The sequence below is a fragment of the Stegostoma tigrinum genome, chromosome 9, assembly GCF_030684315.1.
Source record: "Stegostoma tigrinum isolate sSteTig4 chromosome 9, sSteTig4.hap1, whole genome shotgun sequence".
Classification (NCBI taxonomy): Eukaryota; Metazoa; Chordata; class Chondrichthyes; order Orectolobiformes; family Stegostomatidae; genus Stegostoma; species Stegostoma tigrinum.
The window spans coordinates 97,199,093-97,225,389 of record NC_081362.1 but is presented as its reverse complement, the minus strand read 5'-3'; the positions used below and the strand labels follow the sequence as shown (position 1 = coordinate 97,225,389).

The window sequence follows — 26,297 nt, the reverse complement described above, 5'->3', positions numbered from 1 at the left end:
CCTGTATCCACCCTGCCTAGTGCTGTTAGAATGTTATAGCGAGTTTTGAGAAGATTTGTAGCTCAAGGTATTTTGTAGATGACGTTCATTTTATTTGTTGTCTGTATAGGGTCTTTTAAGTTCATTAGCTGCTGTTTTAGTGTGTTGGTGGGTTTGTGGGCTACCCTGATGCCAAGAGGTCCGAGTAGTCTGGCAGTCATTTCGGAAATGTCTTTGATGTAGGGGAGAGTGGTTATGGTTTCTGGGCCTGTTTTGTCTGTTTGTTTGGGTTTATTGCTGAGAAATCGGCGGACTGTGTTCATAGGGTACCCATTCTTTTTGAATACACTGTATCGGTGATTTTCCTCTGCTCTGCGTAGTTCCTCTGTGCTGCAGTGTGTGGTGGCTCGTTGGAATAATGTTCTAATGCAGCTTCGTTTGTGGGTGTTGGGATGGCTGCTCCTGTAGTTCAATATTTGGTCCATATGTGTTGTTTTCCTGTAGACGCTGGTTTGAAGTTCCCCATTGGCTGTTCGCTCTACTGTGACATCTAGGAATGGCAGTTTGTTGCTGTTTTCCTCCTCTTTTGTGAATGTTATGCCAGTAAAGGGTATTATTGATGGTCTCGAAGGTTTCCTCTAATTTGTTTTGTTTAGTGATGACAAAGGTGTCATATATGTAGTGGACCCAAAGTTTGGGTTGTATGATTGGCAGAGCTGTTTGTTCGAGTCTCTGCATTACTGCCTCTGCTAAGAACCCTGATATCGGAGATCCCATGGGTGTTCCGTTGGTTTGTCTGTAGGTTTTGTTATTGAAAGTGAAGTGGGTGGTGAGGCATATGTCCACTAGCTTGATGATGTTGTCCTTGCTGATGAGGCTGGTGGTGTCTGGTGTATGTGTCTTCGGTTCTTCTAATAGTGTAGTCAGTGTTTCTATGGCCAGGATGATGTTGATGGATGTGAACAGGGCTGTTACGTCAAAGGAGACCATTATTTCACCCTCTTCTATCTTGGTGTCTTTGATGGTGTTCAGGAATTCTTGGGTGGAGTGAATGGAGTGGTGGGAGTCTTCTACTAGATGTTTTAGTCTTTGGTGTAGTTCCTTGGCTAAACTGTAGGTTGGTGTTCCACTATGGGTCTGAGGGGGGCTCCTGGTTTGTGAATTTTTGGTAGTCCGTAGAAGCATGGTGTGTTGGATCCATCTGGTTTCATTTTTTGGAAGTCACTCTTGTTGAATTCTCCAGATGTTTGAAGTTTTTTGAGTAAGGCTGTGATTCGGTTCTCTAGTTGTGGGGTCGGGTCTATCGCCACCTGTTGGTAAGTGTCGGTATCAGCAAGCAGTGCGTTCGCTTTCTCAATGTAGTCTGTTCGGTTTAAGATGACTGTCAAGCGTCCTTTGTCTGCAGGTAGGATAACGATGTTTTTATCTTTTTTGAGTCCTTTTAGGGCTTTCCTTTCTTGTGTTTGAGTGTGTTTTCTTCCTTTTTCCTGCTTAGTGTTGGTGCGACTGTCTGTCTGATGGTTTGCTGGGTTTCTTCTGTGAGTTTGTTGTCTTTCAGTGTTGCTTCTAACGCTGCTAAGAAATCTTTCTTGTCCACATCCCGGAAGTTGTAATTTAATCCTCTTACTAAGACGGCTTTTTCAGTGTCTGTTAATGGTCGGTCAGATAAGTTTTTTATCCAACTATCACCTATACAACGTATTCAAAAAGAATGGGTACCCTATGAACACAGTCTGCCAATTTCTCAGCAACAAACCCAAACAAACAGACAAAACGGGCTCAGAAGCCATAACCGCTCTCCCCTACATCAAAGACATTTCCGAGATGACTGCCAGACTACTCGAACCTCTTGGCATCAGGGTAGCCCACAAACCCACCAACACACTAAAACAGCAGCTAATGAACTTAAAAGACCCTATACAGACAACACATAAAATGAACGTCATCTACAAAATACCTTGCAAGAACTGTGACAAACACTACATTGGACAAACTGGCAGAAAGCTAGCCACCAGGATACACTAACATCAACTAGCCACAAAACGACATGACCCACCATCACTCGTATCCTTACATACAGATGAGGAAGGACACCACTTTGATTGGGACAACACATCCATCCTAGGACAAGTCAAGCAGAGACATGCACAAGAATTCCTAGAAGTATGGCATTCCAACCAGAACTCCATCAACAAACACATTGATTTGGAGCCCATCTACCATCCCCTGAGAAAAAGAACAGGAAATGACATCACCAATGTAGGAAATGACATCACCAACCCAAGGGAATCTAACCAGATAAATAGAAAGCGGGACATAACACCAGCGCTTCGTCAGAGGCTCACTGATGTTGTTACCTGGAATAGCGACGAAACGTCTGAAAACTAACCTTCCAGCTCAGCGAGCAAACTCACATCCAGAATGTTACAGGTTTCTACGAGACTCCCCCTCATTCTTCTAAACTCCAGTGAATATGATCCTAACCAACTCAATCTCTCCTCATATGCCGGTCCTGCCATCCCAGGAATCAGTCTGGTTAAATCTTCGCTGCGCTCCCTCTGTAACAAACACATCCTTCCTCAGAAATGGAGACCAAAACTGCCCACAATTTTTCAATGTGCCCTCACCAAGGCCTAGTATAATTGTAGCAAGACATCTCTGTTCCTGTACTCGAATCCTCTCACTAACAAGAACAACATACAATTTACCTTCTTCACCGCCTGCCACACCTGCACACTTACTTTCAGCGACTAGTGCACGAGGACACCTATGTCTAGTCAAACATTCCCCTCTCTCAAAATTACAGCTGTTCAAATAATAATCTCCCTTCCTATTTTTGTTACCTATTTGGATAACCTCACATTTAACCATATTATCCTGCATCTGCCAAGCAGTTGCCCACTCACTCAGCCAGTCCAATTCACATTGAAGCAACTCTGCACCTTCCTCACAGCTCACCCTCCCACCCAGCTCTGTGTAACCTTCAAACTTGGAGACATTACATTCTATTCCCGCACCAATGAATGGTGGAGCAGATATGATGGACCGAATGGCCTACTTCTGTTCCTGTGTTTCTAAGCAGTCGATCAGTGATTTCAGTGACAGGAGGGTTTTGTTATTGGCTCACACACAGTGAGCAGCAAGCAGGACGAATTGCCAGGAGGTGAAATCCCTAGAGGAACAAGGCAGGCTGAGGGACTTGACCATTCTCTCCGAGATATAACAGTCATGTAAAAACCAGTGAGAACACTCCAGCCCCACAATGAATAATAAATTATTTCTCAACTAGGATTTCTGGCTATGTCGCAGCCAGCATTGCTGTGTTATCAATTCCAGAGGCACGATACTGCAGCGATTTGTTCACAAATGAAGGATTCTGTTGGAGGAGACTCCCCTCAGTCTCTGTGAATGTGTCTGAGTTCCACCAGAGGGCAGTGCCACATCAGCAAAGGTGTGGAGAGAGCCAAGTTGTTTTTACCTCGTGTGAAAAGGTGTACTCACACAGAGTGACAGAGTACACGCACAGGGCGGCCGTGCACGCACACACAGAGCGACTGTGCACACAAATATACCAGCAACAGTTCCACTCAGCTCAGAGCAGGTGTAACAGGGCTGTCTTATGAGGAGAGGTTGAGTACGTTGGGCCTGTTCTCACTGGAATAGCGAAGATTGAGAGGTCACCTTACTGAAAACTCATAAAATTCTTGTGATATTTGGCAGTGTTGATGCAGAAATTTTGTTTCCTGTTATGGGACAGTCTGGGACCAGAGGGTGGAATTTCAGAATAAGAGTCACTCATTTAAGACTGAGATGGGGAGAAATTTCTTCCCTCAGAGGGGAGTAAATCTGTGGAGTTCTTTACCGCAGAGGTTGTTGGGGCTGGGCCATGAAGTATATTGAAGACTGAGAGATTTTTAATCACTGAGGGGAATCAATGATTGTTGGGAAAAGTTGGGAAAGTGGAGTTCGGGATGATCAGATCAGCCATGATTGAATGATACAGCAGATGTGATGGGCTGAATGGTCTCATTCTGCTCCTGTATGCTGTCGTCTAATGGACAGTGAAATCTACAGGGCAGCCCGTTACGCACACTGCACCAGTAACAAGACAGAGAGATACGCACCGAAACTGCTGCATGATAAAATGGCTCTGGGCTCCTCAGTTATCTTCACTTCAGATTCGGGTCTAACCAAACAGAAAAACAAAGATGCAGTCAGTCAACACCATGAAAGCGAGACACACAAAGAATGTTATAGCTGCAAAAAAATCAGATTATTACAATCTCACTGACTCCCACAGTTACCTCAACTAAACCTCCTCACACCCTGCTTCATGTGCAGGCTACACTCCATCCTCTGAGTTTCTCTGTCTCCATCACATCTGTTCCTGCGATGTCACCCTCCACCTTACTGCCTCAGATATCGCATCCTTTCCCCTCTACTAAAGGACACCCTTCACTGGACCCTAAGCTGTGCCCAACCAATCTCCCACCCTTCTGCCCTACTCCTTCCACTCCCTCCCAGAACAACCAATGGGGTGCTGTCATCCTGAATTTGCACCTCACTATCTCCACATTCAAAGGATCATGCTCCCCCATTTCCACCACCTATAGGAGGATGGTCCCACCAAACATTGTGTCCCCTCCTCTCACTCAGCAGTATCTGCATGGACTGCTCCCTCTGTGACCCCATGGTCCACTCCTCCATCACTCCCAGCACTTCCCCAATCTCCCACTCCTCCGTCACTCCCAGCACTTCCCCACTCTCCCACTCCTCCATCACTCCCAGCACTCCCCCAATCTCCCACTCCTCCATCACTCCCAGCACTTCCTCACTCTCCCACTCCTCCATCACTCCCAGCACTCTCCCACTCTCCCACTCCTCCGTCACTCCCAGCACTCTCTCCACTCTCCCACTCCTCCATCACTCCCAGCATTCTCCCACTCCTCCATCACTCCCAGCACTCTCCCACTCCTCCATCACTCCCAGCACTTCCCCGCTCTCCCACTCCTCCATTACTCCCAGCACTTCCCCACTCTCCCACTCCTCCGTCACTCCCAGCACTTCTCCACTATCCCACTCCTCCATTACTCCCAGCACTTCCCCACTCTCCCACTCCTCCATCACTCCCAGCACTTCTCCACTCTCCCACTCCTGCATTACTCCCAGCACTCTCCTGCTCTCCCACAGCGCCTTCCCTTGCAAACACAGAAGGTGTAACACATTCAGCTTCTCTCTCCTCACTGACCAAGGCCCAAACACACCTTCCAGGTGAAGCAGTGATTTACCTGTACTTTTTAAAGTCTAGTCTACTGCATTCACTGCGCACAATGCCTTCTCCTTTAGACTGGCACGGCAGCTTTGTGGAACATCACTAACGTATCAGCTCTGGACCTGCTGCAATGTTTCGATGAACCTTTTATTCAATCACAAGATGACGGCGTCATTGGCCAGGGCAGCATTTATTGCCCAGCCCTAATTGCCCAGAGGGCAGTTGAGAGTCAACCACATTGCTGTGGGTCTGGAGTCACATGTAGGCCAGACCAGGTGAGGATGGCCGTTTCCTTCCTTGAAGGATATTAGTGAGCCAGATGGGTTTTTCCCAGCAATCAGCAATGGGTTCATGGTCATAATTAGAATCTTAATTACAGATATTCATTGAATTCTAACTCCACCATCTGCCATGGTGGGATTCGAACCCAGGTCCCCAGAACATTACCTGGGTCTCTGGATTAACAGTCCAGCGATAATACCACTGGGCCATAGCCTCCCCACTGCACAAGCTTGAGGAATAGCACCTCCCCTTTCATTTCAACACGTTCTAGCCTTGAGGTCTCAATGTCAAATCCTATCACTCCAGAACATGAACACTGCCTCCTGTCTGCTTTCTCCAGCATTTTCTCTTCACCCACTCCCTCGTTTGGATTTCTTGACTTTCAGCAGACCTGATCTATATTCTGCCAGTAACACCAATTTTGAATCTCTCTCTTTCTTCTCTATACACATTATTATCTCCTTTCCTGCTTGCTCTGTAACACGTGAGATCTCTAAACCCTCTCACCCTCTAACCTTCCCGCAACCCTCTCTTCTGTTCTATTGCTTTCCCTCACCCACTCCTCATGTCAAACCTGTCTGAAGGGGAGCATGGTCACTGTGAGGGGAAACAGCTGAGTGAGTGCATTTGGAAATTCGGTTCAAAGAGGAAATTTGGTACACGAGGGGTGGAGGTAGCTGATGTAGGGGTCACAGGTGCTGGGTGCGGGGGCCAGCAATACTGAGTGGGACACCCCTCCAGTGTCACTCCCTCCTACCTCTGGAATGCTCCCAGCTGAGTGACTGGCCCATTTTGCAGCTGCTCTGCATACAGTTTTTCATACAACACCCTCCCTATGCACACCACTGTCTCTGTCTACATCTCAAACTGCTCTGCCCCAAGCCTCAGGAATTCTCTAAGTAAAAATAACAAAAGAACTGTGGGTGCTATAAATCTGAAACAAAAACAGAAATTTCTGGAAAAGCTCAGCAGGTCTGGCAGCATCTGTGGAGAGAAATCAGAGTTAACGTTTTGGGTCGAGTTCTGTTGGAGGGTCACTGGACCGGAAACGTTAACTCTAATTTCTCTCCACAGATGCTGCCAGACCTGCTGAGCTTTTCCAGCAGTTTCTGTTTTTGTGGGGAATTCCCTCCCCAAACTTCTCTCCTTCTTTCAAGTGCTGCTTTGAACCTTGATCTTTTCACTTTTGTGTTCGTCCCTCCTGCAAACTCACGCCTTGATTGTCAGAATACTCTCCTACCAAGGCTGTTGGGAGTTTTTTTTTCCTACATCAACAGGTGCTACATAAATGCACCTTGTTGTTGTTGTTTGTAATCAGATTGTTAAAGGGAGGAAAACATTTTGATACATACTGTGATGGCAGCTCTGGAAGTTCATGAGCTGTAAGGAGAGAGGCCACAGCACAATTAATATCAAAAAAACAGATTCTCGGCCAATCAGCTGTAGAACGTTAGCATTGGAAAGCGAATTAGCCAAAACAATGACACAATTGCCTATTTCCAATCAGGACCATCTGCAACAAACAACCGTGGAGTACAGGGTTGGTTGGGGAATATTGCAGGGGATGAAACAGACCATTCGTGGGAAAGTGATAGACCCCAGGACTATACAAAGTCTTTCAAAGAACAAACACAGAACACTGGTGATCGAGACTTTTGTCCTTCTAGATGGAAGTGATCATACATTTGGAAGGTGCTGTTTAAGTATCTTTGGTGAATTACTGCAGTGCATTGTGAAGACAGTAGACACTGCTGCTACTGAGCGTCGATGGTTGAGGGAGTGGGTGTGGTGCCAATCAAGTGGCTGCTTTGTCCTGGTGGTGTGAAACTTCTCGAATGCTGCTGGAGCTTGATATCACGTGGAGTGAATCGAATTGGCTGAAGACTGGTATGAGCAATGTTGGGGACCACTGGAGGAGGCCGAGATGGATCATCCACTCGGCACTTCTGGCTGAAGATTGCTGCGAATGCTTCAGCCTTATCTTTTGCACTGATGTGCTCGCTCTTCCATCACTGAGAATGGGGATATTTGTGCAGACTCATCCTAGAGTGAATTGTTTAATTGTCCACCACCATTCACAACTGGATGTGGCAGGACTGCAGAGCTTGGATCTGACCCGTTGGTTGCGAGATCACTCAGCTCTGTCTATCACTTGCTGCTTTCACTGTTTGGCGTGCAAGTAGGCCTGTTTGGTGGCTTCACCAGGTTGATTCCTCATCTTCAGGAATGCCTGGTGCTGCTCCTCACGTGCTCTCCTGCGCTCTTCATTGAACCAGGGTTGATCCCCTGGCTTGATGGTAATGGTTGAGTCGGGGATACGCTGGGCCATAAGGTTACAGATTGTGCTGGAGTACAATCCCGCTGCTGTTGGTGGCCCACAGCGCCTCATGGATGCCCAGTCTTGAGTCGCTAGATCTGTGTGAAGTCTGTCCCATTGAGCTCCATGATAGTGCCACACAGCACGATGGAGGGTATTCTCAATGTGAAAGTGGGACTTCATCTCCACAGGGACTGTGTGGTGGTCAGTCTACTTGAATTGTGTTGTGGGTTGATTGACAAGTTACAGTCTATCAAACAAGCAATGTTCTGAAAGTCAGTTAACAAAACAGAAATACAGACAGACATATTAAAGCTGGATGTGAATATCATGATGTTGTCACTGATCTCTACCTCGCTTGGGCTGCGCTATGAAGGAGGTGGTGGTTTCACTCCCCAAACGACAATAGCCATCGATTAAATCCGCCATGCTCTCTGCCATCGCCACTGATGAGGTTGTGATTGTTAATGGCTGCAGGATTAACAGAAAGATGACAGCTTGGCTTATTGGGTAAATACTAATAGTCATTTTGTAGCAAAAATTAAAGAAAACCTGACTGAAATGTGTAAGTATCGACGTTCAGGGAAACCTGGATAGCCTCACTACAAATGTGAAGTTGTTCAGTTTGAAAGGGAGAACAAAGTAACAGAATATTGTTTCATTGGAGAGAAACCGCAGGAAGCTGCAACACAAAGGGACTTGGGAGGACTAGTGCACGAAGCACAGAAAGATTGCACACAGGGGCAGCAGGTAATCAGGAAGGCCCATGGAGTGTGGGCTTTTATTGCAAGTGGGTTGGAGCGTGAGAGTAGGGAAGTCTTACTGCATTTGAGAAAGGAGCTGGGGAAACAACATCTGGAGTACTGTGGGCTGTTTTGGTCCCTTTATTGAAGGAAAAGCATCATTTAAGTGGAGGCTGTTCAGAGAAGGTTCACAATCATGATCTCTCGTTTAGAGGGATTGATTTACGACCAAAGTGCAAACAGGTTGGGAACTTACTCACTGGAGTTTAGAAGAATGAGAGGTGATCTCATTGACCCTGTCAAGCCATTTAAGAATTTAATGCTGAGAGGATGTTTCCCCTCATGGGAGAGCCTGGGACCAGTGGGCACAGCCTCACAATAAAGGGAGCACCCATTTAAGACTGACAGGGAGGAAGAATTTCTTCTCTCAGAGGGTTGTGAGGCTTTGGAACATGGAGCTCGGGGCAGATTCTTTGTGAATGTTTAAGGCTGAGACAGAGAGATTTTTGATCAGTTGAGGAATTGAGGATTATGGGGAAAGAGCAGGAAAATGGATGTGAGGAACATCGGATCAGTCACAATCCTATTGGATGGTGGAACAGGCTCAAGGGGCTGAACAGCCTCCTATTTCTTTTGTTCATCATTTTCAAAAGAAATAACCAAGGCCAAATACAGAGAAAATCATTGTCAGTCATCTGGAATTAGTCCATCATCTCAAATGTTAGTGTATTAAAACCTGTTCTCATTCGCCCCCGTTCCATAAAATGCCAAATCCCTAAACCCCTCCTCGTTCATTTCTGTTTGGGGAGGCGATGGCCTAGTGGTATTATCGCTGTACTGTTAATCAACAAACCCAGATAACATTCTGGGAATCTGGGTTCGAATCCTGCCAGGGCAGATGGTGGAATTTGAACTCAATAAAATATCTGGAATTAAGAATCCAACGATGACCATGAACCCATTCTCAATTGTTGGAAAAATCCATCTGGTTCACTAATGTCCTTCAGGGAAGGAAGCTGCTGTCCTACCTGGTCTGGCCTACATGTGAGTCCAGACCCTCAGCAATGTGGTTGACTATTAACTGGCCCATGGGCAATTAGGGACGGGCAATAAATGCTGCCTGGCCAGTGACACCCTCAGTCCGTGACGAATAACAGAAAAAAAACACACTCCTTCCCATTGTAATAAATTCCAAAAATCTAATTGTTTTAAGAACTCCAAGTACTTGGCCATTCATACCCACTTGACAGAATGACAGCCCCTTTCCCATTCACCAGCACTGTGCAGATTTATAACAAACATAGTCCCTTCCCCTACACCCAGAATGTTTCCCACCTGAACCCTCTCCCCATCCTGGTTTCGGTGCAAACAGTGGGCTCTCCCAGCAGGGCTCTCAGATAATAATGGGATCACAATGAACACAATCCTCCATTATAGCTGGGATACCATCATGCTGCCTCACCCAGTCAAATAACACAGTCATAGATACGCCAGGGACAGGTTTCATAGAGCACTGGACAAACTGACATTTGAACAACAAGGTTGGCAGAATCATTGAAGATGGATTCAACAAACAAAATCAGAGCATGCTAGATAAACTCAGCAGGTCTGGCAGCACCTGTAGGGGGGAGAAATAGTTAAAGGTTCAGGTCCAGTAACCCTTCTTCAGAACAATGAACAATTCAGCACATGAACAGGCCCTTCAGCCCTTTAAGCCTGTGCTATCACATTTTGCCTTTCCATAATAGAACTGTTAGAAATGTTCTGGACTTCACTGAAATAACAGAAAGGACGTTCACAGTGAAGTTGGATGGGGGTCATTTGTTGAGCAACGTGAGAGTGTCGGTACCTGTGGAGCTCCTTTAATTTCGAGCTGAAGGGAAGCTTTCTTTTCACCCTCTGAATGGAGAAAATTGATCGACTTGATTTGGCTGAATTCTGCCAAGGTGATAGGCTATTCAGAATCGAAACATAAAACAATGTTTAACTTACTTCAATTTGGTAAATAGCATCCCATTCTTATAAAACACATCTTAATCATATCATGGGATTAGTCTCTGCTCCACACAACTAGTGAATCTCAGACACCTCCAGTACAGATAATGACCATGGGCATCTCAGGCCTGCTCTGGGTGAACACTGTCTACAAGAGGCAAACAGCCCACAGATAGCAATTGTCAGGGCGACATTAAGCTGGCATTGCACTCCCTCCACTATTTCAACCTCCCTACCCTGACTTGGAAATACATCACCATTCCCTCACTGTTGCTATGTCCATGTCTTGGAATTCCTTTCCTAATGGCATTGTGGGTCAACCCACAGCAGGAGGACTGCAGTGGTTCAAGGAGGTATCTCACACCCACCTTCTCAAGGGACAACTAGGGATGGGCAAGAAATGCTGGGCCAAGCCAGAGACACCCACATCCCATAAACAAACAAGATGAAAATAAGCCAGTTAGAACATAGAACATTGAACAATACAGCGCAGAACAGGCCCTTCAGCCCTCGATGTCGCGACAACCTGTGAACTAATCTAAGCCCCTCCCCCTACACTATCCCATCATTATCCATATGTTTATCCAAGGACTGTTTAAATGCACCTAATGTGGCTGAGTTAACTACATTGGCAGGCACGGCGTTCCACGCCCTTACCACTCTCTGAGTAAAGAACCTGCCTCTGACATCTGTCTTAAATCTATCACCCCTCAATTTGTAGCTGTGCCCCTTGTACAAGCTCAAGTCATCATCCTCGGAGAAGGACTCTCACTGTCCACCCTATCTAATCCTCTGATCATCATGTATGTCTCTATTAAATCCCCTCTTAGCCTCCTTCTCTCCAATGAGAACAGACCCAAGTCCCTCAGCCTTTCTTCATAGGGCCTGTGCTCCAGACCAGGCAACATCCTGGTAAATCTCCTCTGTACCTTTTCCAACGCTTCCACATCCTTCCTGTCATGGGGCAACCAGAACTGCACACAATATTCCAAGTGAGGCCGCACTAGCGTTTTGTACAGTTGCAGCATGATATCACGGCTCGGGAACTCAATCCCTCTACCAGTAAAACCTAACACACCGTAAGCCTTCTTAACAGCACTATCAACCTGGGTGGCAACTTTCAGGGGTCTATGTACATGGACACCAAGATCTCTCTACAAAACTACACTACCAAGAATCTTTCCATGGACCCGATATTCTGCCTTCCTATTATTCATCCCAAAGTGAATCACCTAACATTTATCCGCATTGAACTCCATTTGCCACCTTTCAGCCCAATTCTGCAGTTTAGCCAAGTCTCCCTGCAACCTGCAACATTCTTCCACACTGTCCACCACTCCACCGACTTTAGTGTCATCCGCAAACTTACTAACCCATCCACCTATGCCTGCATCCAAGTCATTTATAAAAATGACAAACAGCAGTGGTCCCAAAACAGATCCTTGAGGCACACCACTAGTAACCGCACTCCAGGCTGAATATTTTCCATCAACCACCACTCATTGCCTTCTTACAGAAAGGCACTTTCTAATCCAAACTGCTAAATCCCCCTCAATTCCGTGGAAGGTGCTCGTCAATGTGTCTCACTCCTCAACTTTGCTGAATTCTTCACTCACTGTCTGTGGTTCTAGCCTGAACAGAGATCTCTGCTGGGGATCTGAATGATACAGTCTCTGCACTCACTCCATCCTTATTGATCACTTGGCCGATTCCATGACGTCCAATGACTAGCTCCACAGTGATGGTCCACCCTTGCTGAAAGGCAGAAAACAGAAATAATCAGAGTGTGACACCAGCACAGAGGAATTTCACGGGCGGGCTATTCCAAACATCAAACATTTTAACGAGCTCTACACGGTGATAATTTCATTACGAGCGTTGGACGAGTTGAGGACGGCAAAGGGGAGAACACAGGACTAAGTGAAAATCTATAAAGGCACTACATTCAAAGAGGGGTGAAACATTCTTGAATAGTTCTTTGCAAGGGCAGGACCTTGGGCAGTGCAGCACTCCCTTGGCACTGCACTTAACAACTAGCCAGGAGGATTACTTCAGGGTGCTTTATAGGGTTTTGAGACAATGATGTGGTGGCAGCTCACTGAGAGAGCTGTAGGCTGCAGTGAGTCAAACTGCACAATCAGAACAGGATAGAGCTGTGCTGGTGAGTGGGCTGAGAGGATATTTGATGTCCACAGTGTTCAGGTGAGAACATCAGAGACAAGCTGTTATTCCGAGCACGGCACTATCCACATGGCACCAAACAACTGGGTGAGAGAGTGACTGCAGTTCATAGCACAATACAGGAGGGAAAACTCAGCGGAGAGCTAAACTCAGAATTTTCGTTTGAACAGCACAAAGAGAGACAGAAAGAGTAGGGAAGAGAAATGGAAGGAGAAATTGAAGACAAAGAGTTGGGAGAAGGAGACAGCAAGAAATGAGGAGAAGGTGAAAAAAGGAGAGAGTGAGAGGGAAACAGAGGATGGGGAGAATGTGAAAGAATAGAGAAAACACTGCAGAGTCAAAGTCTTCTTGTATTCCAAAGATCTCCCAGGAAACACAGGGAGAGAGTGAGAGAGGAACAGGAGGGAATGAAAGGGGGTGAGGGCGATGGGGAAGGGAGTGAGGGAGGCATGGAGAGAGAAGGGGACTGAGAGGGACAGATAGAGAAGAGAGAAGAGGGGGTGGGGAGAGAGGGGTTGACGGGGAGAGGGTGACGGGGAGGTGGTGGGAGATGGGGGGGAAGATGGGGTCATTTAAGAGACTGCTGGACATGTATATGGTCACAGAAATTTGAGGGTGCATACATGAGGATCAATGGTCGGCACAACATTGTGGGCTGAAGGGCCTGTTCTGTGCTGTACTGTTCTATGTTCTATGTTCTATGCTGGGGGAAAGACAGAAAGACAGAGGGGTAGAGAGAAACAGAGAAAGAGAAAGTGGGAGAGAGAGAGAGAGAGAGAGAGAGAGAGAGAGACAGGCAATGTGATGGGGGACAGAGATAGAGTAAGAGAGAGAAACAGACAGAGAGAGAGTAAGCAGGAGACAAGGGAAGTATTCCTAGATTGGAGGGAGTCAGTTGCTGAGATGGGTTTGATTTTCCGATTTCACTCAGGTCCATCAGATTGGATTCACCATGCTGCTAGACTGTGGATTGGTTAAAACTGTCTTTGTGGGGAGTTTAACAAACTCAGATCAACTGATCATGTTTGTCAATGCCTGACAGATCACTGTCTCCATGGCTAATACCATTGTAAGGGAGTCTGTAAGTCACTGAAGGTGAAATCAGTTTGAGGTTGTGTTGGGGGTTGAAGCATGGGGAGTGCTATAATGTGTCGAGAATGTTCTTGTTTCGATATATCAGATAAATGCAAGCTGTTTCCATTTTAAAACAGACAGAGGCTGTTTCAGTGTGCTGACTGAGACAAGGTCCTGCTCCGAGAAACGGTGTTCCTGAAGCCACTGTGTTCTTCTCAGGGAAGAGGCAGAAACAGCAAAGACATATCACCAGCTGAGATTGAATCTCAGCGAAAGCCGAGTAAACACTGTTGGGAGAGGAGATGAGGGAATCCAGGTTGGGAGGTCTTTTGTGTTGAAAAGATGAAAGCAGACACATTTATCAAAATAATAACAATTGAAACTTCCTCTCATTTCCACAACTCAACATCACAATGAGAACTATTGTAGAAGGGCAGTCACACAGCAGTGAGCAGAAATTCCCGAATGGACTTACACCCAGTTCACATTTATAATGTTCTTGTTCAAAGTTGGTGACAGTGCGAAGGATTTCGAAAAACTTGGAAATGCATTCATCTTCCTTGAACTGGCTAAACTGCAGGAAGGTTTGCTGGATAAGTTTACGCAAATGTTTGGCCTGTGGGTAGGAGCAAAGAGACAGCGTGAGATGGTTCCTGCTTTCAGCAGCTCATTAATCAAACTGCAGTCTGGCAGCATTCCAATGAGGCATGAAAACTCTTAACAGCCTGCTCTAACTGTCTTTATAACTAGTGAAAGCAATTGGTTTGTTCCTGCACTTTGCTGTGTCAGGTTTTGCTCAGTGTACACCATTCCTCGCTGCACTGAAGGAGTGCTGCAGTTTCTAAGCTTCCTTCTTACAGAGAAGGTGGAAAACAAAGTCATGGCCTCCCCTCCCAGGGTCGCTACATCATTTTGAAAAAGAGCAGCAGAATTGTTCCTGGGCACAGTTTATTGCATGGAGCCTCAGGGTGCTGCATGTGACTGCATTGGACTGCAGAGTATGACACAGGACTGCAGGAGATTGCAGGGGACTACAGGGTATGACAGAGAATACTTAGAATCTCTTCAATGTGGAAACAGGCCACTTGGCCCAATGATTCCACACCAACTCCAAAGAGCACCCCACCCAAATCCTTTGCCCAACCTATTCCCATCCCCATTTCAGAACCCTCACCCCATCCCCCTCTCTGATGAAGGGTCTAGGCCCGAAACGTCAGCTTTTGTGCTCCTGAGATGCTGCTTGGCCTGCTGTGCTCATCCAGCCTCACATTTTATTATCTCGGATTCTCCAGCATCTGCAGTTCCCATTATCTCTGATACTATTTTAACCTCACTGCGAAGCCTCTTCCAGGGATGCCTAACCTGAAGAAGTTACCCTCCTCCCTCCGGACCAACCTCAGGGAATCTCTATTCCAGAACCCTCACCCCATCCCCTCTCTGATGAAGGGTCTAGGCCCGAAACGTCAGCTTTTATGCTGCTGAGATGCTGCTTGGCCTGCTGTGTTCATCCAGCCTCACATTTTGTTGTCTTGGATTCTCCAGCATCTGCAGTTCCCATTATCTCTCATCTCTATCCCCGTAACCTTGCATTTCCCAGGGCTAACGGCACATCCCTGAACACGATCAGTAATTTCCCATAGTCAATCCACCTAACCTGCACATTTTTGGACTGTGGGAGCAAACACAGAGAGCCTGGCAGAAATCCACACAGGCACGGGGAGAATGTGCAAACTCACTGTACTGGATAGCAGGAGACTACAGGGGACAGAAGAGGACTCAGAATAACAGCAGCTCAATGATGACAGCTGACAAAGCTTGGAGGAAACAGCGCGTGTTACATAGCAGTGGTTAAACTTCTGGTGCGATGAAATGCTTGCGCTAAAGAGTGCAGGTTATTAAATTCAGCATTCTAAAGAAACACACCAGAGTGAGCAGACTGAGCTGGAATCATGTTCTCCTCCGCTGGGATTTCAACATTCCCAGCAGCTGTTATCAGAAACAAAGACCTTTCCTCCAGCATTGACACAACATCAAGTGAAAGTTTGCTGGGTGAAAGGTCCAATCACACTCCACCTTCTCGAGGGCTATGAGGAACGTGCACCAGATCGTGGTCTGGCCCATGACCCCATTCCTCCTCCCACCCACAGCCCATCGTAAGAGAATGGTGAAATCAATGTGGAGAACGGTCATCTGCAAAAGTGAATCTTGTTGCAGAGTGGAACCAAGGCCAGGTAAAACGAACCGTTGCACAACAGTAAGACCATTCAGCCCCTTGACTCTATCCCATCTCTCAATGAAACCAAGGCTTATCTAAAGTCCATAGGCCTGGCTATGTCTTATACCCAGTAAACTTTGCTGATTAAAAACTGATCAATCTCGATTTAAAACTAACACCCAAACTTGCATCACCCTCCCATTTGCTCAAGTGTGTTCAAACTTGAACAGCTTTTTCTGATCATTAGTGTTTCTGACTTCTTTTAAAATGCCTGAATCTAATTTTTGGACAATTATACAGATTATGGATTTTTATCTTTCTGTATTTTTGATTGTGGAATGAAATGGGAAAGGAACACTTTTAAAAACCTAAGGAATGTCAAGTGATTGCTGCACTTTCTGAAATAAAGCCACCTGATCATCACTGTAAGTGCTGTTTACACAGCTGTCTGTGAGGCAGTCGGTGGACAGGGTTTACAGACCAGGTAGAGCTAGATGGTGGAGGAGGGAGGGAGTGGAGCAGGAGGGTATGTAAAAAATGGAGATTTAACCATCAACAGGGAGCTGATTGTTATCAGTAACTGGTCACATGTTCACAGGCCACAGGCCTTCTGCCTCCTAGTGACAATTTGAGCAGTGTAACAGACTGAACAACTTTGGGAGCATGAACAAGATACTGGGAAACCATCAGATCTCCACCAGCTCAGGAGGTGTCTCTCTGTTCTCTGCAGTAAACAGCACTTTAAGCCTTGCGCAGTTCCCGTAAGCTGCAACTTTTAACGAATCAGACAGAGAGCTGTTGTCAGTGTGAATCAGTCTTTGTGTGCCTCCTGTAAATAACTGAAAGCATCTGGAGAAGGAAGATTGAGAAGCAGCATCTGAGCAGCACAAGAATCACCTCAGAAAACCCTGTTAACAGGGAACTCTAAACTGTCTTCCCAATCTTTCCCTCTGTCCATAACACCCATGTTTTTATCTGTCTATATCAGTCTATATGTGTGTAAGGAGGCGTTTATAACAGGGCATGGGTTTTATAAAGTAGACTGACATGTTAACAGCTCATCGCTGTTTCCCTGTAACTAGATTCTATTTCTTAGTAACAAACAGGAACTCTTGTTAAGGAGATAAACCTGGTTTGTGCTTTCTGTCATCCTGAGTCATAAAATTAGGAAATTGACGAATTAAAACTTTTAATTTGGATAGTGACACCAGAGCAGCGGGACTTCAGTTCCAGTGTGAGGTGTGAGACACACTTCCTGTTTCTGGGCTCTCAGAAATATTTTCTGACCAATTACCTGGTCTGTTCCCGTTAACATCTTTAAAAAGTCTCCCATGAACAAACAATGAGACCAGAATGAGGAACAAATAGGTTGAAAGCAGAGATGGTTACCTACCTTCATACTGTCCTGCAGCTGTTTAGGAAAGAACAAATCGAGACCCACCTCCTTTCTGTAACAGAAAAGAATACAATGAAGAAACGTGGCATTAGGTAGTGGCTGCATTGTCTGTGTCTCATCAGAACGCAAGTGCAGCTTACACACTCAAAAACAGCAGACAGGCCATTGACAGGAGACCCTGTCACACCCGGATCAGGACGCAGGCCCTGAGGGAGACCTGGTTATACGTGAGTGAGTTACATTCTGATGAAAGGGACATCAAAATGCGATGGTGGTAGTTTGACTGGATGTCCAGATCATGTTATCCCAGAGACCAGCTCATGAGATCAGAAACAAAGGCAGAGACACAGTAAGCACTTCCTCAGTCCCCCATTTGTCCAAAATCCCGACAGTGCCCACACTTACTCCAACAACTCAAAGTTAGATTTCTTCTCCAGGGCCTTCGGGGGCATGTCCTTATAAAACCTCCTGAAAGTAAGGAATAAAAATAGAAAATATTTATTCAAAACATCACCACCACAAGGTTAGCAAGTCATATGAAACTGTGGTCTGGCTCCAACAATGCGAAGGAGAGGAAACTGAGTGACAGTGTGAGGGAGGGGGATTAACATCAGTAGGGATACAGTCAGTAACACAGGGCATTGGGGGGGAGAGGGGTTACTGAGTGACAGTGTGAGGGAGAGGGATTAACATCAGTAGGGATACAGTCAGTAACACAGGGCGCTGGGGGGGAGAGGGGTTACTGAGTGACAGTGTGAGGGAGAGGGATTAACATCAGTACAGATACAGTCAGTAACACAGGGCGCTGGGGGGGAGAGAGGGGTTACTGAGTGACAGTGTGAGGGAGGGGGATTAACATCAGGAGGGATACAGTCAGTAACACAGGGCGCTGGGGGGGAGAGGGGTTACTGAGTGACAGTGTGAGGGAGAGGGATTAACATCAGTACAGATACAGTCAGTAACACAGGGCGCTGGGGGGAAAGGGGTTACTGAGTGACAGTGTGAGGGAGGGGGATTAACATCAGTACAGATACAGTCAGTAACACAGGGCGCTGGGGGGGAGAGAGGGGTTACTGAGTGACAGTGTGAGGGAGGGGGATTAACATCAGTAGGGATACAGTCAGTAACACAGGGCGCTGAGGGGGAGAGGGGTTACTGAGTGACAGTGTGAGGGAGAGGGATTAACATCAGTACAGATACAGTCAGTAACACAGGGCGCTGGGGGGAAAGGGGTTACTGAGTGACAGTGTGAGGGAGGGGGATTAACATCAGTAGGGATACAGTCAGTAACACAGGGCGCTGGGGGGGAGAGAGGGGTTACTGAGTGACAGTGTGAGGGAGGGGGATTAACATCAGTAGGGATACAGTCAGTAACACAGGGCGCTGGGGGGAAAGGGGTTACTGAGTGACAGTGTGAGGGAGGGGGATTAACATCAGTAGGGATACAGTCAGTAACACAGGGCCCTGGGGGGGGGAGAGGGGTTACTGAGTGACAGTGTGAGGGAGGGGGATTAACATCAGTAGGGATACAGTCAGTAACACAGGGCATTGGGGGGGGAGAGGGGTTACTGAGAGACAGTGTGAGGGAGAGGGATTAACAGCAGTTGTGATACAATCAGTAACACAGGGCTCTGAGGTTGGGGGGAGAGGGGTTACTGTGTGATCGTGTGAGGGAGAGGGATTAACATCAGTAGAGATATAGTCGGTAACACAGAGCGCTGGGGGGGAGAGGGTTACTGTGTGATGTTGTGAGGGAGAGGGATTAACATCAGTAGAGATATAGTCAGTAACACAGGGCGCTGCGGGGGAGAGGGGTTACTGAGAGACAGTGTGAGGGAGAGGGATTAACATCAGGAGGGATACAGTCAGTAACACAGGGCGCTGGGGGGGGAGAGGGGTTACTGAGTGACAGTGTGAGGGAGAGGGATTAACATCAGTAGGGATACAGTCAGTAACACAGGGCGCTGGGGGGGAGAGGGGTTACTGAGTGACAGTGTGAGGGAGAGGGATTAACATCAGTAGAGATATAGTCAGTAACACAGGGCGCTGGGGGGGAGAGGGGTTACTGAGTGACAGTGTGAGAGAGAGGGATTAACATCAGTAGGGATACAGTCAGTAACACAGGGCGCTGGGCGGGAGTTGCGTTACTGGGTGACAGTGTGAGGTAGGGGGATTAACACCAGTAAAGATATAGTCAGTAACACAGGACGCTCGGGGATAGTCGCTGTTTCGATGACATATTGATATTATTAATTTGACCTGATGAACAGTGAGAGTTACTATCTGAACCCCACACATCGCGCTAACTTGCTGCAGATTCCTGCAAGCTTATAAAGCCAGTAAAACCATAACATTTTAAGTATGAATGTTAAGAGCACAGAGCTGTGTTCACCTTCAAAAAGTAAAGCTGCAGACTGTGATAGATTTTATTTTGGTGATAGCGTTGCAGGCCATAAGGAGTTGAGCAAAGAGATCACAGGAAGCTGAGCTGCCTGCTACCAGCAAACTCTCAACGACTCAATATCACATTCGGCAGCATTCTGAGAAATTGGAAAGATGGTGCGAGGGGCTAGCACATCATACTGTCAATCCACAGTCTCGGTCACTTTAATGATAACAAGAAGTTTCCCTTCAGAGTGTCCATTACACAGAATGACCATCAATCGTGCTTGCAATTCTAGTTATAATTTCATTGATTGCTGCCCAACTTCTTCACTAATGAGAATCCAGTTTTTTTTCTCATTTTTAATCAGCAATTGATGTTTCCCGCAAGACTGTTAGGATGTTTAGCATGGAGACAGGAAGACCTGGGTGCTAAAGACATACCTCCAATCAGAAATCAGAGCCTCATTAACCAGTACATCACGAGTAACTGGAATTAAACAAACTCGCTTTAATTCTGAATGGAGGCTCACTGTTTCAGGGGTTTATGATTTTTTTGTAGAAGTGTCCTTAATGTTGAGAAGTGCAAAGCCTTATTTCTCCTGAATTACCTGTTTCTCATTCAGGTTTGGAGATGATATAAAGTTGAGTGAACTGAGCAGAGGAACAGAAAGAGAATGATCTCAAATCTCAAGCCAACATGTTGAGGATTAAAGTGAGGTTGCACCGGTTTTGAGAACTTTATTCTTTTCTGTTTCCACTCTGTTCAATCTCTCCATCAGGTTACCAAAACCCTGTGCATCAGGTTTGACAACTGCCCACAATGGGATACAGTGAAAGGAGCTGCCCTGCTGCCATCCACCCGAGTTCCCCATTGGCCTCAGGTGGAAACGGAGGGTGAGGTGGAGCTCAGTACAGTGCCCCATTTCTTAAAGAGGGAGTCTTACCTGATCTCCAGGCAGCCCAGCTTCATGGCTATCTCCTGACTGACTTGAGCTGCAATCTCCTGCATGTAGTCACTGCGAACCTGTCAACACAATGTCAGCTAATGAGACTCTGTAATCTGATTAAACAGGAATGAACCCTGGAGGGTCAAGGACCCTGAAATCATCAGGTCAACCAAAATGTGACAGTAAACACATAAAGACTGCTCTATTAAAAGGTTGGATGGTGACCTAATCATTCGATAATTACTGGGATGTGTTTCCTGAAGGAATACTTGTGTGTTTTAGTTAAGAGCTGTAACTCAGCAGGTGAAGAACTGAAGGTGTTGACATGGGTGGGAGCAGACTGGATGGGCTGAATGGTCTCTTTTTAATGATAATTATGTGATATTTAAATACAACAAGATCCTGACAATATCCAAGCTTGGACTGACAATTGGTAAGTAACATTTGTAACACACAAATGCCAGGCAATGTCCATCGCAATCTAATCACACTGTCCCTTGATATTCAATGGTCTCACCATCTTTGAATTCCCTACTGCCAACATCCCTGGATTATCATTGACCAGAAACTAGTCATTAATACAGTGGCTGCAAGAGCAGGTCAGAAGCTAGGAATACTGCAGTGAGTAACTCACCTCCTGACTCCCCAGAGCCTGACCACCATCTACAAGGCACAAGTCAGGAGTGTGATGGAATACTCCCCTCTTGCCTGGATGGGGGCAGCTCCAACAACACTCAAGAAGCTTAACACCATCCAGGACAAAGCAGCCGCTTGATTAGTGTCACACCCACAAGCATTCACTCCCTCCGCCACAGATGCTCAGTAGCAGCAGTTTGTACTGTCTACAAGATACACTGCAGAAATTCACCAAAGATCCTTAGAGAACACCTTCCAAACCGACGACCACTTCCATCTGAGAAGATAAGGGTAGCAGATTTGTGGGAACACCAACCACCTGCAAGTTCCCCTTCTAGACACTCACCATCCTGACTTGGAAAATATATTGTAGTTCCTTCACTGTCTCTGGGTCAAAGTCCTGGAATTCCCTCCTTAACAGAAGCCTGACTGCATCTTGTACATGAAGAACAAGCTTTGGTGAGTCAGGAGTTGACTTACTTGCCGCAGTATTCCCAGACTCCAATCTGCTCTTGTAGCCACTGCGGTTATATGGTGATACCAGTCCAGCTTCTGGTCAATGGTGACCTTCCTCCCCTACAGCACATGCACTTTGGTAGTTTAGGAAGGTAGCTCACCATCACCTTCTCAAGGAGCACCTGGGGACAAGCATTAAATATTGGCCCATCCAATGACACCCATGTCTCATGAAAGAATTTTAAAAAACTGTTTGCTGGCACTAGCCTGTTACCAACTACTCCTCCATATAGTGTAAGCCAATATTGCGTGTTATACTGAGTGTGGTCACCAATGAAAAGCTAAAGACTGGAATTGAGGCAGCTAATGTGACAGAGGGGAAGCAGAAGGCCCTGTTCAAAGAAAGGATGTAAAGCAGCATTCTACTCAAGTGTGAACCCATCTTCACACTTTCACAAGAGCTGAAGCTTTGAGAAGGCCATAAAATGGAGCCGAGAGCAACACATTCAGCTTTGTCAGCAAAATGTCAGAGCACAGTTGCTGAATGCACTGCCTGAAAAACCAACAGGAAACAATTTTTCTCTCAACCAGTTTGCTGAAGTAAGTGTCATCAATGAGAACCTGTTTTAAGCTCAAGGGGTGATTGACTGTTTTCATGAAGAAATTAGATATTGCCCCCAGGACTAAAGAGATCAAAGGGGTCAAAGCAGGAACAGGGGATGGAGTTGGAAGCTTATGTTGAATGGTGGAATGGCCTTGAAGGGCTGAATGGCCTACTCCTATTCCCATTTTCTATGTTCCTATCCCTGTGCGATACCAGGTTGCCAACCTGAAAATGCCCCCTTTATCTTAACTCTCTGTCTATTACTTAGCCAATGCTCTCTACATTCTAATGTGTCACCCTCCAGCATCATTGGGCTGCTCTTCCCTCATTAAGGAGTCTAATGTGCACTATCATATCAAATGCATTTTGTAAACCCAAATATATTACAACTACTGCTTCCTTGTTATCTATTCAGCTTGAACTCCACAAATAATTCTAGTAAAGGCATCAGGCGTGAAGCAGCACTGAAACTGCTTGTTCATATCATGCATTTCAAAATGTTCTGTGATTATACCCATCATAACAGAATTAACGTTCTCCCAATAACAGATATGAAGCTAATTGACTCAGTTCTTTGTCCCCTTACATTGACAGTTCTACAAGCCTTTGGGACTTTCCAGAATCTAAGGATTCCTGGAAGATTACTCCCTATGCATTCACTAATCCTGTAGCTACTTCCTTTAACATACAATGATACAGCCCATGATGCTGGAGATTTAGTGGTCTTTCGCCCATTCATTTCCCAAGCATCCTCTCTCTCCTGAGAGCTATTGAATGTATCCTTTCTTCCTTCTGTCCCATGAATATTTAGTAATTTTGGAATGTCACTTATGTCTGCTACTGTGCAGAGTGATGCAAAGTATTTATTCAACTTCCCTGATACTTCCTACTTCCCCATTTTTATTTCCTCAGCCTCATTTTCTAAATGTTCATTTTTGCCTCTCTCTTCCTTTTTATATATTTAAAGACACTTTTGTTATCTGTCTTGATATTACTTTCAAAAGTATTTAAAACTATTTATTAAACCTGCCTCATTACACATCGCATGATTCAAAATATCTGATATCTGCCTGAATCCATGGCATACTGTTCAAGGAAACTGAATGCACTCTACGAATACTTCCTTGTGGGTTTCTCTACCAGTCTGACAATCCCAAAGTACATAAAGTTATCCATGAATAATGGGCTGCCTTTGCTATATTCCCTCATCATTTCTTGATTTGCTCATGGTTTTGTTTCATTAATTCACTTGTGGGATGTGGGCATTGTAGCTGGCTAGCATTTATTGCCCGTCCCTAGTTGCCCTCAAGAAGATGGTTGTGAGCTGCATTCTTGAACTGTTACAGTTCATGTGCTATGGGTTGATCCACAATGCCCTTAGGGAGAAAATTCCAGGATTTTGGCCCGTGACTTTGAAGGAATGGTGATATATTTCCAAGTCAGGATAACGAGTGGCTTGGAGGGAGACTCTCAGGGGGTGGTGTTCCCATGTACCTGCTGCCCTTGTTCCTCTAGATTCTACTCCTGTTAGTGGCCTACAGATTACTTGCACCAATCACTTCTTATCCCATATTGTTTCTTACCTTCACCCTGACTGATGTTATGCCTTTCAATCCAAGACCATTTTTTGCCATTATACATATTGCACACTGTATCAACAATGTACACATTCCCTCCTGCCTGCCTGTCCTTGTCACATTCTCCTGAATATCTAGCTTGCAGTGTGGTGTGCCGGTTTGCCTGTAATGTGCCAAAGGTGAGAGGCAGAGGATTGCACACAGAGGGATGCTCACTGACCTGCTGATAATAACACAACAGAGTGGTTCGGTCTTGTTTGAAACTCTCCATGATGTCTTTAGGAAGGAAACGAATCCTCAGGTCGTACCTGCAAGAAATTCCAAACCGAGGTTTTCCTTTAAATTCGATTAAGAATAGATTTATTGTTAATTTCTTGACGATAAGACAAAGAAACAAAAGTAGACAAATAAGCCCTGGAGATAATGGGAACTGCAGATGCTGGAGAATCCGAGATAACAAAGTGTGGAGCTGGATGAACACAGCAGGCCAAGCAGCATTTTAGGAGCACAAAAGCTGATGTTTTGGGCCTAGACTCTTCTTCAGAAAAGGGGGATGGGGAGATGGTTCTGAAATAAATAGGTAGATAGGTAGATCCGCCTCCTCACACCTCCTTATTTATTTCAGAACCCACTTCTTCTTCCCCTTTTCTGATGAAGGGTCTAGGCCCGAAATGTCAGCTTTTGTGCTCCTGAGATGCTGCTTGGCTTGCTGTGTTCATCCAGCTCCACACTTTGTTATCTTAGACAAATCAGCACATTGAGTCTGTTTCCCATTCAGTGAGATCACGGCTGATCTGATAATCCTCAACTCCACTTTCTTGTCTTTTCCCCATAACCTTTGATTCCCTTCCTGTTAAAAATCTCTCCATCTCAGCCCTGAATATACTGAACAATCCAGCCTTCACAGCTCTCTGGATTAAAGAATTTCTCAGAGTACTAGTCTCTGAAAGAAAAAAATCTCTGGACATTACATACTTCACCATTCAGGCCATTGAGTTGACTTCACCATTTAATCATGGTGAATATGTTTCTCAAGCCCATTCACGTGCCTCCGCCCTGTAACCTTTGATCCCTAGAGTAATCAAGAACTTATCTGTCTCTGTCTTAGCCACACTCAATGGCTCAGCCTCCATGGCCCTCTGCTGCAATGAGTCCCATGGATTCACCAACATCTGGCTGAAAAAATTCCTCCTCATCTCATCCCCTCAACTGGAGGCTGTGCCCTCAAGTCCTAGTGTCTCCTACTAGCAGAAACACCTTGCCCATATTCACTCTATCCAGGCCTCCCAGTATTCTGTAAGTTTCAGTCACATTCCTCCCTCATCCTTCTGAACGCCATTGAGTACAGATCTATTCAGGTCTAGCATTCCTAGTGGCAGGAAATTCCATATTCTCATCAGCCTCTGGAATGGAAGTTAGGAACTCAGCATGGTCATTGTTAGGATAATGAGGTGCAGGTTTTGTTGGAATCCAGGATTCAGCTCCCTGTCCTGAACCATGTCAAGGGCCTTCTGAAAAGTCCAAATAAATCACATCCACTGGCTCTCCTTTGTCCAACTTACTCATTAGTTCTCAAAGGATTCTAACAGATTTGTCAGGAATGACCTCCCCTTGATGAAGCCATGCTGACTGTGTCCTGTTTTATCATGTACTTGTAAGTATTCCAAAATTACTTCCTGAATAATGGGCTGAAGAAATCTTACCAATAACTGAGCTCAGGCTAACAACTAATAATTTCTGGTATTCTGCCTCATCCCCTTCTTGATCAGAAGGGTTACTTAAGCCACTTTACAGTCCTCTGGACCCTAGTGATTCCTGAAAGATTCCCACCAATGTCTCCACAATCTCCTCAGTTACCTCCTTCAGAATCCTGGGGTATTGTCCGTCCAGTTCGGGTGATTTATCCACCCTGAGACCTTTCAGCTCCCCCTGCACCTTCCTGTTAGTGATGGCCACACACTAGCCTCTGCCCCCTCAAACAACGTGCAATATAGCACAGAAACAGGCCCTTCGGCCCTTCAAGCCTGTACCAGTACATTTTGACCTTCTGTCCTCAAACTGCCTTCACTTACAGGATCTACATCCCTCTATTCCCCTCCCATTTGTGTGTTTGTCCAAGCGCTTCTTGAATACTGCTATTGTATTGACTTCTAACACCCCCTCTGGCAGCATATTCCAGGCACTCACCACCCTGTGTGTGAAAAACGTGCCTCACTCATCTCTTTTAAACATCCTTCC

General features: G+C 45.9%; 1 protein-coding gene across 3 annotated transcripts in view; it reads right to left on the bottom strand.

Moving 5' to 3' along the window:
* Window positions 1-26,297, bottom strand: part of ptk2ba (protein tyrosine kinase 2 beta, a) — a 155,910-nt gene that overhangs the window by 57,611 nt on the left and 72,002 nt on the right. For all 3 annotated transcript variants that reach the window (XM_059648789.1, XM_059648790.1, XM_059648791.1), the window contains exons 3-12: window positions 24,280-24,367; window positions 20,784-20,863; window positions 17,860-17,922; window positions 17,452-17,506; window positions 14,319-14,459; window positions 12,272-12,343; window positions 10,443-10,547; window positions 8,204-8,321; window positions 6,886-6,913; window positions 4,104-4,165 (exon numbers count right to left, since the gene is read on the bottom strand). In XM_059648789.1, the coding sequence (XP_059504772.1) occupies window positions 4,104-4,165; window positions 6,886-6,913; window positions 8,204-8,321; window positions 10,443-10,547; window positions 12,272-12,343; window positions 14,319-14,459; window positions 17,452-17,506; window positions 17,860-17,922; window positions 20,784-20,863; window positions 24,280-24,367 (812 nt within the window). The remainder of the gene's footprint in view (window positions 1-4,103; window positions 4,166-6,885; window positions 6,914-8,203; window positions 8,322-10,442; window positions 10,548-12,271; window positions 12,344-14,318; window positions 14,460-17,451; window positions 17,507-17,859; window positions 17,923-20,783; window positions 20,864-24,279; window positions 24,368-26,297) is intronic.